At 32.6% G+C, this 19,441-nt stretch overlaps 1 protein-coding gene across 2 annotated transcripts in view; it reads left to right on the top strand.

Moving 5' to 3' along the window:
- SLC30A9 (solute carrier family 30 member 9) overlaps positions 1 to 18,743 on the top strand; it is a 61,446-nt gene extending 42,703 nt beyond the window's left edge. The window contains exons 12-18 of one of the 2 annotated variants that reach the window (XR_012061927.1): positions 592 to 631; positions 1,628 to 1,699; positions 2,142 to 2,249; positions 4,563 to 4,728; positions 7,401 to 7,536; positions 8,893 to 9,022; positions 10,890 to 11,003. Coding sequence is in view for 1 of the 2 variants with exons in the window: in XM_006209777.3 (XP_006209839.1) it covers positions 592 to 631; positions 1,628 to 1,699; positions 2,142 to 2,249; positions 4,563 to 4,728; positions 8,893 to 9,022; positions 10,890 to 11,003; positions 17,293 to 17,337 (675 nt within the window). In the remaining variant the exon portion in view is untranslated. Of the gene's footprint in view, positions 1 to 591; positions 632 to 1,627; positions 1,700 to 2,141; positions 2,250 to 4,562; positions 4,729 to 7,400; positions 7,537 to 8,892; positions 9,023 to 10,889; positions 11,004 to 17,292 lie in introns of those variants that run through there. The other variant, XM_006209777.3, reaches the window with a different exon arrangement.
- The last annotated feature ends 698 nt before the right edge of the window (positions 18,744 to 19,441 follow it).

Below are 19,441 nucleotides of genomic sequence, written 5' to 3'. Positions count from 1 at the left end.
CCTTCTGTACACCTTGGATTAAAGCTATTCTTGGTATCTTTAATTTTAGAGTGTCTGGGATTATAAGGAAAGTGCAGTTGTCCTCCCCCCCCCCAAAAAAAAACTGATTACTGTTTATAACTGTTTATTTTTCTGAGTCAGGGCTGAGAAAGGATTCTCTTGGTACTGGGCATACAAACAAAATCCAGAAGTTACTGTATATGGTTGTGGATCTTACTGCATCTGGTATCCACAACCTTAGATTTCAAATAGTGTTGATTTTGAAGCCCCCCAAAACTTTTTACTAATTAAATCATTATTCTTTTATGTCATCAATTTAACTTAGGTCATGGTATAACATTCTTCTGTGTGTGTGTGTGTATTACCCTTCCAAGTATTAAAAAATGAGATGGCCATCAAAGTTTTAATTTTTGTTTTCTCTTATGAAGACACCAACTATCTCATTGTCCTCGTTTGAACTCTTTCCCATCAAAATCCTTATCTGGCTAGGATTTGAATTTATATTTCCATTTTAAATATTAAGACTTTATGCATGAACCATTGTAATTCTTTAGTGAAATATTAACTTATACTTTAATATTTATTTTCTAGGCATATTGTATTTTAGCAGGATCATTGGTATCTGAAGGCGGTATGTACTGTCACAGTGTCTGTTTATTCTTAATTTAGCAGTATATATTCAGCAGTCCATTTTGATAGATTGCTAAGTTCTGTTGATTAAAGAAAACTGTGGGAATAGGAGTATAAGTTTTGTCTAGCTCAAGGGAGGAAATTCTTTGTATAATGTACCATGGTTCTTCCTATAATAGATGGGGCAAGTTTGGAAATGCAATTTTTTTCTTGAGTATAATACCATAATGCTCAGAACATTTGAAATGGAGTATAAAGACATAACTATTAAAAACAAATTTCTTCTATATAGCACAGGGAACTTATTCAATATCTTGTAATAACCTATAATGAAAAAAATATGAAAACAAATATATACCTGACTGAAACGTTATGCTGTACACCAGAAATTGACACATTGTAACTGACTATATGTCAGTTTAAAAAATGACCTATCTATGTAATGAGTTTTTAAAAATCAGGTTTTAATAGTGTTAATCAGAGAAGACTGTCTCTTTGCATTTCAAATATTTTAAAGTTTCTGAAACTTTCAGTTATAGCAGTATTTTGACAGAGAAGTGCTAATCCCATATCATGTATGAAACTGCCTAATTCACTGCTGTACTCATGTTTACTTCTAAAACATTGTTATTTTTTATGCATTGTGTTCCCTTCGTCTTTGACAGTCTTGTAAGATGATGGTAACACCACTTGCCTCAGAAGGCCGGGGGGATCAAAAGTGATTCTGCTTAGTGTGATGCCTACCGACTAGTGTAATAAATTAAGGCTGTTGTGGTAGTAATGATATTTAAATTATTGCGGTTTAGAAATACGGGGTTCATTATATTATAATGATTAATTGGGGTCTTGATAGTGACTAGTTTAATATAGAGCTTTTCCTTATTGACAGCCCTTAGCATTTAAGCATTGTGCCTGTTTGCTTATCTCTTGAGATGCCATCTTTAAAGTTTGAAGGCATGAAGTTTCTTCCTTGCTGATATGAATGCTTTTCTTTCAGCAACACTTCTTGTTGCTGTAAATGAACTTCGTAGGAGTGCTCGGGCCAAAGGAATGTCATTTTACAAGTATGGTATGTATTTTAGAGACCCAGGTGTATTATATTATCTTCCTTATTTGCTTAAAACTGCCTAGTGCTATTGCTTTGTTCCGCATAGATGTGTACAAAATATATCTCAGTGTCTTCCCTATGTGCATCTTACTTACGTATCATCTCTTTTAAAAAGAGAAATGTAGTGTAATTTGAACAGGAATACTTCATATTTGGAAGTGAACTACAGTATTTCTGTATATGCTTATATAACTTGAGAAAGTAATTTGACTCCAAATATCAGTTATTAATTAACATTTAAACCAAGACATTATGTTTATAATGAAGAGGATTTTCAAAATCAGGATCTCTTACATTTCTAAATCTTAATTTTAATTTAATTAATTTAACAGATACTCATTAAAATGTTACCTGATAGTATCCAATTAAGATTTCTTTTCTTGTTTCTACCCAAATGATTAAGTGATGGAAAGTCGTGACCCTAGTACAAATGTTATATTATTGGAGGATACTGCAGCAGTGTTGGGAGTGATCATAGCAGCCACTTGTATGGGCCTTACTTCTCTAACAGGTAAATATTTTTTATATTACAGGTGATATATTGTGCTACTTAAATAATTCCCTAGTATGTGGGGATTTTTCTTTATATCATTGGATAATTATAAACCAATATATTGTTAAATGTGAATTTCATACTAACCATTTGTTTATATAAGAGAAGACAGTAAAAGTATTCAGATTTCTCTGAGTTAGAAATTTCTCTTAATTAGAAATAAAGAAGGCTACTAATAGAACATTTCTGTAATGCTCTAAACCCTTCTAGCTGTGCCTTAATAAATTATACAGCTACTCAGAGCTTTAAGTTCTTTACTATAAAGATATTGATAATATTTATCCTAGTGACTTCATAGGTTTAAGGTAATATATGAGAGAGAACTTTAATAAACTCTAAAGTTCGAAATAAATATGTATTGTGTGTGGCTCATGTTCATTTGTCTTTTTCCACTATTAGTGCCAATGATAATTGTTGTTACTTCCCTGTTTCTTGACTATAGTTTCTTCCATCCTCATTTTGGTAGCTAGTTAAATGTTTTGAAAACCAGTGCAGTACAGGTTGATAAGAAGACAGAAAAATTATTTTATTTTTATCTTCTAAACCAAAAGAACCGTTCAGTATGAAAAGACTCAGTTTCTGAGGTTGGAATTCTCTTGGAATGATACTTACTCCATTCTTACCTGTTTGTCCTTGCATATTTAAAATAATTTTAGGTGATGAGCTTTCACAGTTCTGTAGTATTTCTTAGAATATTCTGAAATATGAATAGGTCTTTCTCATTTTGAATGTACATTTTAAGGTTAAGCCAGCATTCTTTGATGTTCACTGTGATCCAAAATATTTCTAAACGTATTTTGATTATTTTTCTGGTTGACCTTATCATTTTGGACATTTCTAGAACTAAATGATTACTTAGCAAAATTTTAGGCTTAGGGAGAGTGTGACTTGATCAATAAATAAGTCAACTTTTAATAAATTATTCTTTTTACTTAGTAATATAAACCAGTCAAATCAACCTTCTAAAATTTTTTGAGTTTCTCATTTTTACTTAGTTGAATTGATTCATTTAAACTAAATGACATGCCAAGAAATAAATATTTTCCAGCTAATAATCCTATGATTTCTGTAGGCTTATTAATACATGTATACTTTTAAATAAAGATGATATAAATTTGAATTTTTAAAAAGCAGTATTTGATTTTGAACTCTATAATTACAAACTTCCTAGTGAATTGTGTTTTACAAATGGTCATTTTAAAAATTTAGTAGTACAGATAAGTTACCCATTTTTTAGTGTTATATTTTGACTAAATGTCATAAAATAATCTAAATTGAAAATTATAGTGTAAATTTTAGTAAAATATTAAGCATTAGTTTTTATCAAGCATTAAGAAAGTTAAAGTTAACATTGACATTTAGTCTTTGGAATAAAAAGATTTCTAATTATAAAAGCCTTATGTCTAAAATTTATTATAAATATTTAAAATATAATATTTATTGATATCTGTTGTATAAATATCAACTCATACATTCTCATTGGTTCTGGAAGAAAATAAAGCCCTAAAAACCTAAGGCAAACTGTAGAATCAGAATCACCAGGAGGGAATGAGAAGACACAGTGTACTAGACCCCACCTCCAGATTTCTAATTCAGAAGATCTCCAGTGAGACCTGAGATTTGTGTTTCTACCAAGTTCTTGAGTGTCACTGGTGTTACTGGTCAAGGGACCTCACTTTGAGAACCACTGCTGTAAGGTAGCCATTGTGTGCAATGAATTAACTTCTCCTTCCACACGTTCTCACGCACGTGTCTGTCTGTCTGTCTGGAATGGTACTAGCTATGTATCATTCTTGGTTGAATGAGATAAGAGGGACTCATATCATTTTTTTGTATGGCTTAATTCTTTCACAGAACCTTTGTAAGAAAAAGATATAAAAGCGGTTATTTCGGCTTTTTATCTTATAATTATTTTATCAACCTGGGATAGGAGATTTGCTACTGATACGTAAAAAAGAAATGGACTTTTTAAAAAGAAATTGTTAATATGTGTATCATGTCTCTAATCTAAAAATGCTCTCTGAACCCTGATCCGTGTCACCAGATACACGAAACAGGTCATAAATAAACTGCATGATACGCCTATGTAATATGAAGCAAGTTGTAGCATTCCTATTTTGTAGTATAGTCAGACTCTTAGGAGAAAGTTATTAAAGGAATTAGGAATGAATTTCAAGTACCTTGATTTACTAATTCTGGTTCTTTGCTTACTGAAGCTCATTGAAATAATAGAAAATGTTAATTTACTGACTTTTTATGTGCTTTATTTAGGCAATCCACTGTATGACAGCCTAGGTTCTTTGGGTGTGGGCACCTTGTTAGGCGTGGTCTCAGCATTCCTCATCTACACTAACACAGAAGCACTCTTAGGGCGATCCATCCAGCCAGAGCAAGTACAACGGCTTACTGAACTACTGGAGAACGACCCATCAGTAAGGTCAGCTTATTCCAATGATGCTGTTAAGGTCACAAAAACATGTTAAGAAATAGACATGTTTGTCTTGTTAATACTTCCAGAAGAGGTTTTGGATCCCTAGCCTTCAGAACTTTTTAATTGATTACTTTTCAGAATTGCAACTTTAAAAGAAAGCAAGTGAAAGCATTTTGGAAACTCCCTGTTTCCTTTTAAATTCTGTGTATCTTTAATTTTTAGAATAAGGAGTAGTTAGATGATTAACGGGAATAGAATTTTGTAAAGTATTTGTCTCTTTAATGTAGAATCACTTATGTGGAACCTTCATATTTATATTTGCCTTATATCTGAATTTTAATTACAAATTAAATATATTAAACTTAAGATTTTTATTCATGGAAAGTCATTACCAAACTGAATATAATTTATAGTTAAAAATAGACTTTTGTTTTAGCTTATTTTAAAAATCTTCCCTTATATTTCTTATCTTTAAATGATATAAAGAACTTAAGACTTAGGAGGTTATAAGACGAGATGGAGAGTTCTAATAGGACTTTTTAGTGAACTTCAGCAGCAGTGTAGTTTCAGAGTGAAGTGGAAGGAACAATCTTAAAATTCTAGTTTTCTACTACCTACCTACATATATATATGTATATTTATAAAACTTTAAAATAAGAATATATTTTTCTCTTGTTATAATTAAAATCTTTTAGTTAAATCCTTTAAAAATGACTTGTATATGTGAATCAAAAGAACGCATGATTAATTGATTACTAGATTTATATTTTAAGCCCTGTGTGTTTACTCTTAAAAGTAGGTACCTAGCTGGGTCAAGATTAGAAGCTGAGCATTCTTAGAATCAGTATTAGGCTTAGTAACTTAATGTGAGATAATCCATATCAATATCCTTTCCTTGTGATGTCTTCGGTTTTGTTATCAAGGTAATACTGACCATATGGAATGAGTTGGAAAATATATCCCTTTCTTCTGTTTTTTTAGAAGAGTTTGTGAAGAGTTGGTATTATTTCTTCTTTAGATGTTTGGTAGATTTCAGCAGTAATGCCACCTGGGCATGGGCTTTTATGTTCTTTAAATGTTTGGTAGAATTCAGCAGTGATGCTATTTGGGCATGAGCTTTTCTGTGTGGTACATTTTTTGATTACTTATTCTGTCTCTTATTGTAGGTCTGTTCAGATTGTTTCTTCTTGTGTCAGTTTCAGTAGTTCATATCTTTCCAGAAATTTGTCCATTACTTCTAAATGGTCTAATTTGTTGGCATATGGCTGTTCCTAGCAGTCCTTTGTAATCCTTTATATTTCTTTAGGGTTAGTAGCAGTGTCTCCTCTTTCATTTCTGATTCTAGTAATTTGGATCTTCTTTTTTTTTTTCTTGATCAGCCCAGCTAAAGATTTGTCCATTTTGTTGATCTTTTCAGAGAACTAGTTTTTGGTTTAGTTGATTTTCTGTTGTTAGTTTCTTCTCCTTTTCATGACTTGCTGCTCTAATTCTAATTTCCTTCTTTCTGCTTGCTTTAGGTTTAGCTGCTCTTTTTCCAGTGTCTTAAGCTAGTAGGTTAAGTTTTTGGTTTGATATCTCTTCTTTTTTTAGTACAGGCTTTTACAGTTACAAATTTCTTTCTAAGTACTGCTTTACTGCATTCCTATAAATTTTGGTATGTTGTATCTTCATCTTCATTCACTTCAAAGTATTTTTGAATTTTACTTTACATTTTTTTCTTTGGCTGTTGGTTATTTAGGAATGTGTTGTTTAATTTCCACATATTTGTGAGTTTCTTAAATATCTTTCTGTTATTTCTAATTTCATTCCATTGTGGTTGCAGAACATTCTATTTATTATTTCTGTCCTTTTAAATTTACTGTTTTATGGCCTAGTATATGATCTATCTTGGATAATGTTCCATGTGTACTTGAGAAGGATGTCTATTCTACTGTTGTGTGGAGTGTTGGGTGTATGTTAGACTTAGTTGGCTTATAGTGTTCAAGTTTTTTGTTTCCCTGTTGGTCTTCTTGCCTAGTTGTTCTGTTATTGAAGTCTCCAGCTGTTATTGTTGAATTGCCTGTTTCTTGTATCATGTCTGTCACTTTTTGCTTCATGTATTTTGTTAACCTTTTATTAGGTATATGAACGTTTATAATTTTGCATATATTGTTTATAGTTAAAATCTGAAGAAAGCTGTATATGGAAAGACTTACTGGCAAACTTGAAATTTTCTGGAAGGGTGAAGATCTGTAGATTGAATTGTTGGAGAAAATAAATGTTAGTAATCCAGAAAGCTCATATGGTTTTTCAAACCATGTATTAGTTATCTGTTATTTTATGACAAATTACCCCAAAACTTAGTGATTTAAAACAACATTTATTACCTCACAGCTTCTATGGGTCAGGAATCCGGGCATGGTTTACGTAGGTCCTCTACTTCAGAATTTCTCACAGTCAAGGTATTGGCTGGGGCAGTAATCATCTCCTGGGGAAAGATCTGCTTGTAAACTTAACATAATTATTGACAAGATTTAGTTTCTTCCCAACTGGGGCTCTCCCAACATGGTAGCCTGCTAAATCAAAGTATGCATACTGAGAAAGAAATAGATACTGAATATGAACAAGATAAAAGTCACAGATCAGTCATCTAACCCTGGAAATAACATCTCATCATTTTGCCATATTCTGTTGGTTAGGAGCAAATCATTAGATCTAGCCCACACTGAAGGAGAGAGGACTGCACAAGGGCTGGAACGCAGGGGGGAAGGATCGTTGGGAGCCATGACAGAAGCTGCCTATCATAATTGTCTGCAGTTAGTTACATATAAGCATGTAAGGAAAAAGTATATCAGAATGTTTTCATTAGCTGTTATCTAAGTATTAGTCAAACAGTGAGATTTTTAAATATTTTGTTAAGACTGAGGTAGATACGCTTTTTTTAAATGAATTAATTATATAACCTCTTACCAATCTGGACAAGTTTCATTTCAACTTATGCATACATAACTTCATAAATGTTAAATCATTAGTTCTTATTTTCATCTATAATTCTTCACTTATGTGGGTAAAGAATTTGGACACCCCGTATTTAGTAACTTGCTTAAGATCACTCACAAATTAGGGTCAGATGTTTTAAGAGTATTTGGAATCTCATTTAGGCTTGTTTTTCCAGTAGGAAATCTCTGTGCCCTCAGAATTCAGAGTGTTTTTTATTTTCTTTTGTATCCTGTAAAGAAAAGATGTTATATTGATTACCATAGAAAGAAAGGAATTTCTCAACAGTTTTCTGGGGAAGATTGACTCCTCAGGTGTAGGGCAGGAGGGATGGGAAGCAGTTCTGCTTTAACATCTGCTTCTCTTTCTGGAAGGCAGAATGGTGTAAAGGAAAGACCATACTGGGCTTGGGTATCTGAAGATCTGGGATGAGTCTCTGCTCTTGACTAGACGAATTGCCTTAGGCAGGTCACTTATGCCCCCAGGACTGTTTTATCATAAAGATGCCATGTTAATCTATTTTATGAATGTCATTCATTAAGTGCCTACTATATAGCTGGTACCATATTAAACTTTTTTATATATGCTGGTTTGTTATTCCCCACATCAGTCCCATTAGTTACTATTAACCTTACTGTAATAAGGGTACTTCACAGAGTTGTGTGATGACTTTTACAGAAGATATTGACAACAGGAAAAAAGGATTATGAGATAAAGTGACAGTCTTTTGGAAAAGCAATTTAGAGTTGATTTTTCTGTTTGTTTTTTAAATTTTTATTTTATTTTTTCATTTGGGGGAAGGCAGTTACGTTTTTATTTATTTATCTTTTAATAGAGGTACTGGGAATTGAACCCAGGACCTTGTGCATGCTAGGCATGCACTTTACCACTGAACTATACCCTCCCCCTAGAGTTGACTTTTTTTAATCCAAACTATTTAACTATATATATACAAATTACCATGAAACAATATTTGTTAAGTTTGCACCTTTGATAGTATTGTGTTATGCAGAAAAAGCTAAATGAACATTTGTTTGGAAAATGATAGGTGGCACTTAATGGTAAATACTCTGAAAGCCGTCTTAGTCCATTTTCGTCACTGTTGGAGAAAAATAAGAATTCTAGACTTCATGCCATTAAAATGTAGGTGTATGTGTGTGTATATAAATTTTTATGCATTGTTATTGATTGCAGGGCAATTCATGATGTTAAAGCCACAGATCTGGGATTAGGGAAAGTAAGATTTAAGGCAGAAGTAGATTTCGATGGACGAGTTGTTACAAGATCATATTTGGAAAAACAAGATTTTGACCAACTGCTACAAGTAAGTTTATGTATTTATTTGATTTCACATATAGCCAAGGGTTAGACAGATTACCTCTTAAGTAAATAAAATAAAACTGTTTCATTTATAGGTCTTAAACTCACTTCAGCTTTCAACTTCTTAGGGTTCCAAAACTTGACAAAGACCCTTTTATTTACTGTAAAAGTGGTTCAGAGGAGATAGCAGAAGAGCAAACTTATTATTAAAGTGATTGTTATGTGCCAGGTATTTTATATACGTTACCTAATTTACTCTCAACAACCTGTGAGGTAAAGAAATATTTTCATATATATATATATATATATGTATGTATATATATTTGTAAATCTAGACACAGAAAGATGAAGTAACTTGCCTAAAATTGCAGCTCCATAATATGGAGTCAGTTATGAATTTAGATCTCTGACTCCAGAACCCATTTTTTTTATTAAGAGTACTTTAAAAGAAAATTGATGGAGGGTAATATAGTAAACAGAGCAGATGTTACCACTTGCCTTTGTCAAATATTAATATTTTACTGTACTTGTATTTGCTTAGGATCTTTAAAAAAAAACAAAGAAATCATTACAAAAATAGTTAGAGCCCTTGTTTCTCCTTCTAGATCCCAGTCGCCTTCCTCCATCCACAGAACTAACAATTTTCTTGAATTTAGTACTTGTCATTTCCATTCAGGCTTTTATATTTTTTAATGTATTTTTCTTAGCACAATATATAATAACATTTTAGATGTTTAAAAATTGATATAAATGGTTTAATGTCATATAATTCCCTCTATAATTTGCTTAACAGCATCTTTTTGAGATTCTCCCATGTTTATATACATATATATACATATATATGGACATGTTGTACATAACATGTCCACTTGATGGACAGTTATATTGTTTCCATTGTTAAACTATTGGAAATCATGCCACAAGTAGCATTCTCATATGAGTTTCCTTGTTCACATGTGCAAGAATTTCTTTAGGGTAGTACATAGCTAGATTTAAAATAGGTGGGCCATTGGGTGAACATATCTTCAACAGATTTTGGCAAATTGTTCTCCAGACTGTGTCAGTTTAACTTCCACCATCAATGTATGAAAATTTCTATTGCTTCACTTTCTTACTAGATTGTATTCATAGAGTTTTGAAATTTTTATCGTTATGATGGTTGGGAAATAGTATCTTGTTGCTTTAATTTATATTACCCTGGTAGTAGTGAGGTTAATATGCATGGAAATGTATTGGACATTGGTATTCCCTCTACTTGCTTCTTTGTTTGTTTAATGTCTCATATTCTGACAGATTTGTAAGCATTTTATTTTTAACATACTGGTTACTAATCCTTTCTCAGTTGTGTATATGCAGATAACTTTCTACTTTGTGATTACCATTCCATTTTGTTGTCGTATAAAAGATTTAATGTCATTTTTAATTTTATGTCAAATAGGCTTTTAAGTATCTTGCTTAGAAGACCCTTCCTTGTCCCGTTATCATAAAAATATTTTTTCTTCTAATATTTTATTTTATTTTTTTTTAACCATTAAGTTTTCAGTCCACTTAGAATTATTTGTTTAACGGTCTGAGCTAGGGATTTAGTCTTTTTTTCCTATAGAAAATGAGTTTCCCTGGCTATTCATTGAATAGTCTATTCTTTTCCCACTAATTTTGTAATTCTACCTCTGTGGAGCATTGTACTCAATTTTTTCTTGAACTGAGGTTTTTTGGAAATAGGTGGTCTATAGTGCTTATGGCTTGAAAGTTTTCCATTTTTCATTAAACTTAATGGTGTTTGTTATAATTATTAAAAGAAATTATCAGTGTACCGCTGTGATTTTATTTTTAAGAATTTATTTTGTTTTCTGCTATCATTCTCTTTATAGGAAATTCAAGAAGTGAAAACTCCTGAAGAACTAGAAACCTTTATGCTTAAACATGGAGAAAATATTATTGATACATTAGGAGCTGAAGTTGATAGACTTGAGAGGGAACTGAAAGTAAGATGTGTTCATTATAATAATGTAATAGCAATATCAGCTATTTTTTGATTGCTTATCAGTGTCAGGCACTTTGCTAACTATATCACTTGTATATTTTTATCTTCTTAGTAACCCCATGATTTATTGGTTGTTATGGGTGAGAAAATGACTGGGTTAGAAAAGTTGGATAATTTACTCAAGGAAGTAGGGGACTTGGGATTTGAGCGTTTGTTCTTTGTTGTTCCATTCCAAATTCTGTGCTTGTAACCCCTATTCTCTACTGCTTGCTTCATTTCTAAAATAGTCAAAGGATTTTTGTTTGTTTGTTTGTTTGTCTTTAAATAAGAAGAATTTTAAAAGTTTCTAGAGAAAGGTAAAGGGAAACTTTAGACTGTTCAAAAGTTCAAAAAAAAATAAGAGTGTGACCTTAAACATATACATACGTCTTGCTTTAGTCCATCTGATAGTATTTTTTTTTTCCATCTGATAGTATTTTATATTTTCTGTTTGTTTCTGTTCCGTTGGAGATCATTACAACCTATTGGCTTTTTACTGAAATATTACCTTATCAGACTGCCTCTAAAAATGTCTCAGTATTCTCAAATTGTCATTTATTGACATTTGAGTTCTAATTGTTTACAATGAAAAAAACTTGTAAATGATCTTTAACATTTATAGCTTGTTGAAGGCAATAATACATTTTCTTCAGTTGATGCTGGTCATTCTTTAGTTTTGTTAAAAATTCAAGAGAAACAAAGACAAAACTTGAAGGAAAACATTTCTATCTCTAATTTTACTCTTTAGAATCTAAATCTCTGATCTTTTTAATAGAAGTGCTTCAAATAAGATGATTTTGTTAATGTAATATTATAGTACATAGGCTTATTTGGCATGATTTTCAGAGTTTCTTGATAAGCAATTCTCTAATATTTTGGTCTTAGAACCCTACATTCTTAAAAATTATTGAAGACCCAAAGAGCTTTTATTTTTTGGAATTATATTTATTGATATTTATCAAATTACAAATTAAAACAAATTTTAAAATATTGTATTCATTTAAACATGATAAACCTATTATGTGTTAATATAAATAACAATTTGATGAAAAATAACTATTTTCTGAAATGAAAATAGAAGAATGGTACTGTTTTATATTTTTGCAAAAATAAGACAGCTAGATTCCCATCTGTGCTTCTGCATTCAGTCTGTTACCATATGTTGTTTTGATTGAAGAATATGAAGAAGAGGGAGGAGCCTTTGTAAGTATTCTTACAGCCTTTTCAGGTAATTGTGGTAGTCTCTTTTCATACTATACCAAAACCTGACAACTAGTAACCTCTTAAACCTTAGTTGCGATATGAAATCTGAAACCATATCAATGAACTTTTTCTGTACTGTCTGTGAAGTGAGGGGGCACAATCCATAAGACCATCTTCATATCTAACACCAATTGCAAAGTTTGAGGAGTTCCTAAGACCACCCTCAGGTTTAATGATTCACTAGAAGGACTCACAGAACTTACTGTGTGGATATTGCAATGAAAGGATACAGATTAAAACTAGCCAGGGGAAGAGGTGCATAGGGCAGTATTCCAAACCTGGAGTTTCAGTTGTCCTCTCCCCATGGAGTCGTGGACAGTCTTACTTTCCTGGTGAAGATGTATGACAATTTGCATGGAGCATTACCAACCAGAAAATCTCACCTGATCCTTGGTGTCCAGAAATTTTCTTGGGGTTCCATAGTTGACTGCTTGAGTGGCTGACCTTTCATCTCTGGCCCCTTCTGGAGGTATAGCAGTTATTGTATAGCCAAAGATAAACAAAGACATAATTATCAGGCAGGATATTCCAAGGGCCTAGAGATTACCTCCCAATAGTCAAGGGCAAAAGCCAGACCTCTCTTTGGGTATGATTAGTTCTCTCCCATATTATAGTGTATTAAAATCTGTTGGTCTGTCTTTGTACTCTGTCTGATTGGATCTTATAACCCATGCATGATTTTGTAACATTATGAATTGGTCATTTAGAAAATAGTTGTTCACTGAATCTCTGTGCATCATTCAAATGTTGATACGGTACTAATTATTGGGAAGCTGTCAGGCTCAAGATGGTGGATGTGAGTTTTCCAACATTCTAATTTTCACTTTAAGGCTTGCATTTTATCACTAGCAGCAAACACTGTTAATTGTTTTCCTTGAAGTAGTAGACTCATTCATTTCTTAAGAAGATGCCTGTCAAGTTTGAATAACTAGTTTGTTACTCTTTCAAGTAAAAATGGTGTTCCAGTAAAAAACATCTGATTCAGCTCATAAGTCAGGCAATCACAGTGGTGCTTTTCCTTGTGACAACATCAGGCTTCAGTGTGAAGCACTAGGACTTCATACATATTCCCATTTTGTCACAGAATATTTTTTAGAGTGTTTTCAGGGGTTGAGGTATAGTAAATCAGTACTTTTTACTACTTCATGAAGGACATTTTAAAGTGAAACTGGCTTAAATAAACCAAAACTGAGTGACTGGCAGTAAAGGAACACAATGACTATAGTTTAGTTTGGTGCCAGTCACCTTGAGTTGTGTGCCGGGGTCAGCAGTTTTACCCACTATTGCTTTTATGCCACCAGAGGAAACGTCAGCGTAGTAAAAAGGCGAAAAACATCTTAGTGTACTTAGGAAAACTGTTTTGACCTTGGAGTACCCCTTGAAAATGTCTTAGTACCCCAGTCATCCTTGGACCACAGTTTGAAAACCACTGTTCTAAATAAAATATGAGATGATTGTTTTTTGCAGGATAACTTGAGAATGAATATATATTGCATTTCCATTCTGTTTCTATTCCCCTGGCAAGAGAAATAAAGGACTTCTAAACTAAATCTTTATTTTAGCATTAGTTTTTAATAGAAACCGTAAGTCAGAAGCCACATTTAAGAATAATTAACATGTTGGTTATTCTTAACTATATTTACTTTTATCATAGATAAGCTTTATTATTATTTTTAGCTAACTTTGTGCTTTAATTAGAAACTACTAAATAATTAATAGACTGAACTATCTTGTGTTTTTTAATTATAAGTCTTTCACACCAGGAAGCCACAAATTGCCCTCACTTTCAGGTGGATACATCTCTAATGTGGTAATAAGGTATTAATCTTAAGTCAGAGGATAGTTGAGCTACCAAACCAAGACAATGCATGAATATATCCTTCTTTCTTGTCATGAAAATAAGTTGATTTTCTTTTGAAAATCAAAACTTTGTACATTGGCATTTTCCCTCCTTTTTTAGTATCTAAGCATGATTGCCTTCTAAGTTTACATTTTAATAATTACTGAATTACTTTGGTCACACTCAGTGATAAATGTCTGCAGCATTATGGCCATCTCCTTTGAATAATGCCTTGATCTAAGTATTAGAACAGGTGATATTTTTGCCTTTAAGTCTGTAACTTACTTAGTTCTATGTTAAGATGTTTAAAATATAGAGACTAATTTATAAAGTCCCATATTACAATATGAAATACATCTTGTTCTTATTTTTAAATTCTTTAAACTCAGCTTAGGTTTTTGTTGTTGTTATTGTATTCTACCTCTCTATTCAGTCTGTAGATAGACCCTTGTCCTGTCCCTCATGAACTTCTGTTTGTTTGGGAGGAAATAATTCTGTTGGAGATTAATTCAGTGGGAAGATACCATAACATATGCAAATTCCTAATAAATTCCAGTTAAATACTCTGCCCTTTACTTTGTCTTTTGCATCTCTAATTGCATCCTCCTATAGGCTTTTCTTAACTTAAGTCTGCAAACACTGTAAAATAAATTATGTAGTTTGGTTTTATCTTTGCATAATATGAATGTTGGTAAAATCTGTCTATGATGTGTGAAATGTTCCAGTTCGCATTGAACAGTATCTGGGATGGCATAGATCCAATAAATATTTGTTGAATAAATTAATGAAAATTATAAATTGGACATTATTATTGACTTTCAGTTCTATTTCACAATTACTCAGTTTCTACTCTGCACATGATAATCTTGCTAGACAGTAAACATTAAAATTTAAGGATATTAATCCTATTTCTTTTACCATTCGTTTAGCAAACACATTGTGTACGTCTGCTTTGGCACATTACATTTTAGGAATTTGATTATAGTTTTCTCTCTGAAAACTTGGTTTTAAAAAGCAGAATAAATTAACTTTTTAGTTTCTTTTTCTTGAGATCAGATTTTTATTAGTATACATTTGTTATATAGTGCTTTTTAGATTTAGTAATTTAAAATTTTCCAATAAACAGCTAAAATTTTTCATGTCATATTGGGATGAGTAAGGGTTGATTGGAATCGAAAAATAAGATTCAGTTTCATTTCTGTTTGAGGAAGTTTTTTATTCCATATGATATTTAATATTTAAGATATTCTAGGCACAGGGAATAGTTTAAGATAAAGAAAACACTGAGAAAAAAGTATACCCACCACCTGGGGTCCCCTAATGGGGTCTTCCATTAGGATCCAAGAGGAAAGTACTCCTAGGTACACTTGCGCTACACTGGTTATGAGAAAAATCCCAGTGTACACTAAATAGAATGAATGCTCTAGCTGGAGCTGAACTCCATTATTTTACCAGATTTTTGTCTTCCTAATTGAATTCCTTTAATATGAACAACATGTAGATATTCCTAGGCTGTTATTTCCTAGGAGTTAATCTTGACTGATTATTAGAATCATTTAGAAGAGCCTTTTCCCGCTTGTTGACTTATTTTTACAATTTTTATCAAATATACACAAAAAAATTGATGGAAGTAGGAATTGAAAAGCACGTACAGAAATGTGTCACCTGCCCACTTGCCTTGCCTTCCTCAATCTTTAATTTTATATTTTAGAGCTAACCATTTTTTAATGTTTAGTATTTCTTTTATATTTACTGCCATAATTATATATGAAAGTCTTACAATGCTCTCCTGATTTAAGCATTATTTCCTCTTACATAGGCATAGATTTAGTTTTGTATACACTCTCTTCTGTCCTACAGTCTCACAGTATCATTATATTCATTTTATTAAACTTAATTCCCCCAGATCGTGTTAGGTGTCCTTTATGTACTGATGGCGGAAAAGCCCCCCAAAGCCTTTCCTTTGCTCTGTAGTAGTAGACTGTTAGCATTGCCTGCCTACTTTACCTGTATCTCCTCACTAGCGGTAAGTTCACTGAAGAAGGCAAGAGCAGTTTGTTTCTTGTTCATTGTTGTACACTTCAGTGCTCGGTACAGTGCAGGCATGTAATAGAGATAGGTTTTGTTGTTACTGAAATTCCTTAAGGTTTTTCACAGTCTGGCATCTGCCTGTCTTTCCAGCCTCATTGCTAACCCTGCCCTCCTGGTGGCTGCTGTGGTAACGGTACCGTACTGCCAGCACGTACTTTCCAGGCTCTCTGCCTCTGTTCGTGCTGTTTCTTTTGCCTGGACCCTTTTGATCATTTCTCTGGATCATCTCACTGTGTTCAAACCTTGTTTAGCTACTGTATCTTCAGTGAGTTCTCTCTGGATCTCATAAGCAAAAGTAATAGACCTCACAGTTTTGTTTGCAGAGTTGTTATTTAGTGCATTGAAATAGTCAGGAACTTGGGGTCTAGAGTCAGGCCTGGAACCTGTCCTGGCTCCATCACTTGCTAGCTGTGTGTCTTTGGGCAGGTTAACTGCTTTCTTTAACAAACTTCAGTTTTCTCATGTGTAAAATGGAAATGAGTGGGTTATTAGGAGGGTTTTTAAAGCACTCACTTGCTGTGAACTCCCTAGCACATTACTTGACACGAGGGTGACCACTCATTCAATGTTAGCTGGTTCTTGTTATTAGCCATAATGCTTCAACTCGTAGAGGTTCTTGATACCCTTGTCTCTCTGGCTAAACTGAGTCCCTCAGGGCCAGGAGCAGAGTCTTCTTTAATAATCATAGCTCCACTTTCTAGCACAGAACTTGGGCCAAGACTATATGGATTGGTACTAAAATATATAAATAAGTGAATATCAATTTAATCTTTCTGATTATAATTGTTCTGCAGTGATTTGCTTTTCATCACAAACAAGAGCATGTTTCCAGTGCTTTGCAATGCATACTAGATCCTTAATCCATGTTTGTATTAACGAACATAGAAACAGACTCAGGGAGGTGGGGCTATTTACTGTATTGTTTATACTGTGTAATTGGTCTGTTCACCTATAGTTTGATGAAATGTTTTCATTGGCTTTAGTGATCAGAAGGAATAAAAGGAAATGGAAGATTGTCTTTTGCTATGAATAATGCGGTGGTAATTTTTCCTTCCAGAAACGAAATCCTGAAGTTCGACATGTAGATTTGGAGATATTATAGATTTGACGGAATGAGTCACCGTGGGGGGAGCCTTGGAAACAAGTTTGCCAAGACTACTTTCCCACACTGAAGGAGTCAGCGCCATTCAGAAGCCACTGTTTTTTTTTTTTAAGATGGAGGAAGTATTCATGTAAAGGGCAATTCAACAGTCTACAGAACGAAAACAACTTCTTACTTATAAGAGACATATTACAAGTTGAATCAATTTGGAAATCATGTTTTTATTTTCAACAGGAAGCATTTGAGTTACTTAAATTGTTCATAATTTCTCATCTTAGCCCATCAGTGTGTATTGTACCTTGTAATCATGTTTCTTTCTACGCATTGTAAAAATAAGAGACATCCATGTGATTATGATTTTTAATTTTTTTGCCACTGAAGATTTTACTCCATCAGAACCTGCCAATCTTGAACATTCTGACTAAACCTTGCTTTGTGGTTTTTAAAATAGTCACTCCATTTTAAAGTCTGTCTTTATGTGTAGAATGTGGAAATTATTTCTACATACTTTGTAATTTGCCCTGAGTACTAAGAGGAACACTCTCCTAACCTCGTTACCCATAAATGTTCATTCCAGAAGGCTTTGTTACTGAATTGAAGGAAGACATTTCAGTACGCTCTTTTAGGTCATAGTAGCTGCCATTTTGTAAGATTTCTTTTCTCTCCTTTGCTTTTTTTCTTTACTTAGTTTAATTTTTCTAATGGTAGGAAATGTAAAATAACCCTAGATGTTTCCATGGGCCAGTGTGATGACTGTTTTTTGTTTTTGTTTCTTTAACTGGCTTCGGTGCCATAATGTGTATTTACTAGGAGATCATGCATTTATAAGCATTTTAACATTCTGTAAATGTACTAGAAATATTTATAATTTTACAGACAGGACAGCATTTTATTTTTAATTTATTTGAAAAGAGGCACTACTTATGTAAATCTGAACTATGGGATATTTCTTGCTTTAAAAGAAAGAAAAGTAAACCTCTTATGCAGAAACTTGTGGCCATGACTCTGTATAATATAGTCAGTAGTGTGTCTGTAACATGAGTTTCTTGCACTTACAAGTGGGCATTTAGCATAATATATGACTATAACATTACGTAAGTAAGTAGCTTTCTACTGATCATAAGGTATTGAAGTGAAAAAACATGCAATTCAATAATTGAAAATTTAGTGCAGAACTAAGACTGTGTCTCCATTCATCAAAACAATTCATGTGCACTTTAAATTGTTCAGGTACCAGTGAGCATTGTCCACGCAAGAGTGGTGGCTGGGTGAATGAATGATTTCTGCTGGGTAAGTGAGTGCTTAAGGACCTAGGTCAGTGTCTAAAAACTTACTTAGGTTGAAGTTTATGAATTGTAGCAAATTGTAATGCTAGAAACAAAAAATAAACATTTGATTAAAGGGTTTGTAATGGTAATTTTTTGATCCAGAAATGTCATTTACTGAAAATGGTGAAAATTTACACTGGTGTACAATTTTTTTTCTATTACAAAGAATTGTGCATGCTGTACATTTTAAGTGAAATAACATTCTAGCTTTATTTTTTAAGATACAAAATTGTTTTATACATATATGTATATATGCACACACACACAATTTGATTCTCTGTTCTTATGGTTTCAAATTTTTCACCTCTACTTTTAAAAAAACTTTTTTACCCATTATAATTCACTCTATACTTTGTGTCGTCCTCCCCTTTCCCACCTGCCATTTTGTTATTCCATGTCACTGCCATATGGGGAGACACCAAATTATATCTAATTTTCTTTTAGTAAAATTACTCTGAAAAATTTCACACAGCTAGACAAGAATATTAACTCATTAAAAAAAAAAAACTCAAAGTTGATGTGCACAAGTTATTCTTTCTAAGTGGCAGAATTTTTTAAGGACTTCCCAGAAGAGGCCAATTCCTGATATTTCTAATCTAATTTGAAGTCCTACCTATTCTTAAATAATAATTGAAGGCTTATGTTTCTGTATTTTCTTTCTAGTTCTGTTCTGCATTACTGTTATAAAGTTTGTCAAAGCAAAATTCTACATAAAGAAATACAGCCTATTTAAGAATTCGAGTATTTTTGTGGAATTGTGAAATGTATGACATCAC

This window comes from Vicugna pacos, chromosome 2 (genome assembly GCF_048564905.1).
Source record: "Vicugna pacos chromosome 2, VicPac4, whole genome shotgun sequence".
Classification (NCBI taxonomy): domain Eukaryota; kingdom Metazoa; phylum Chordata; class Mammalia; order Artiodactyla; family Camelidae; genus Vicugna; species Vicugna pacos.
This window is presented reverse-complemented; position numbering and strand designations above follow the sequence as displayed.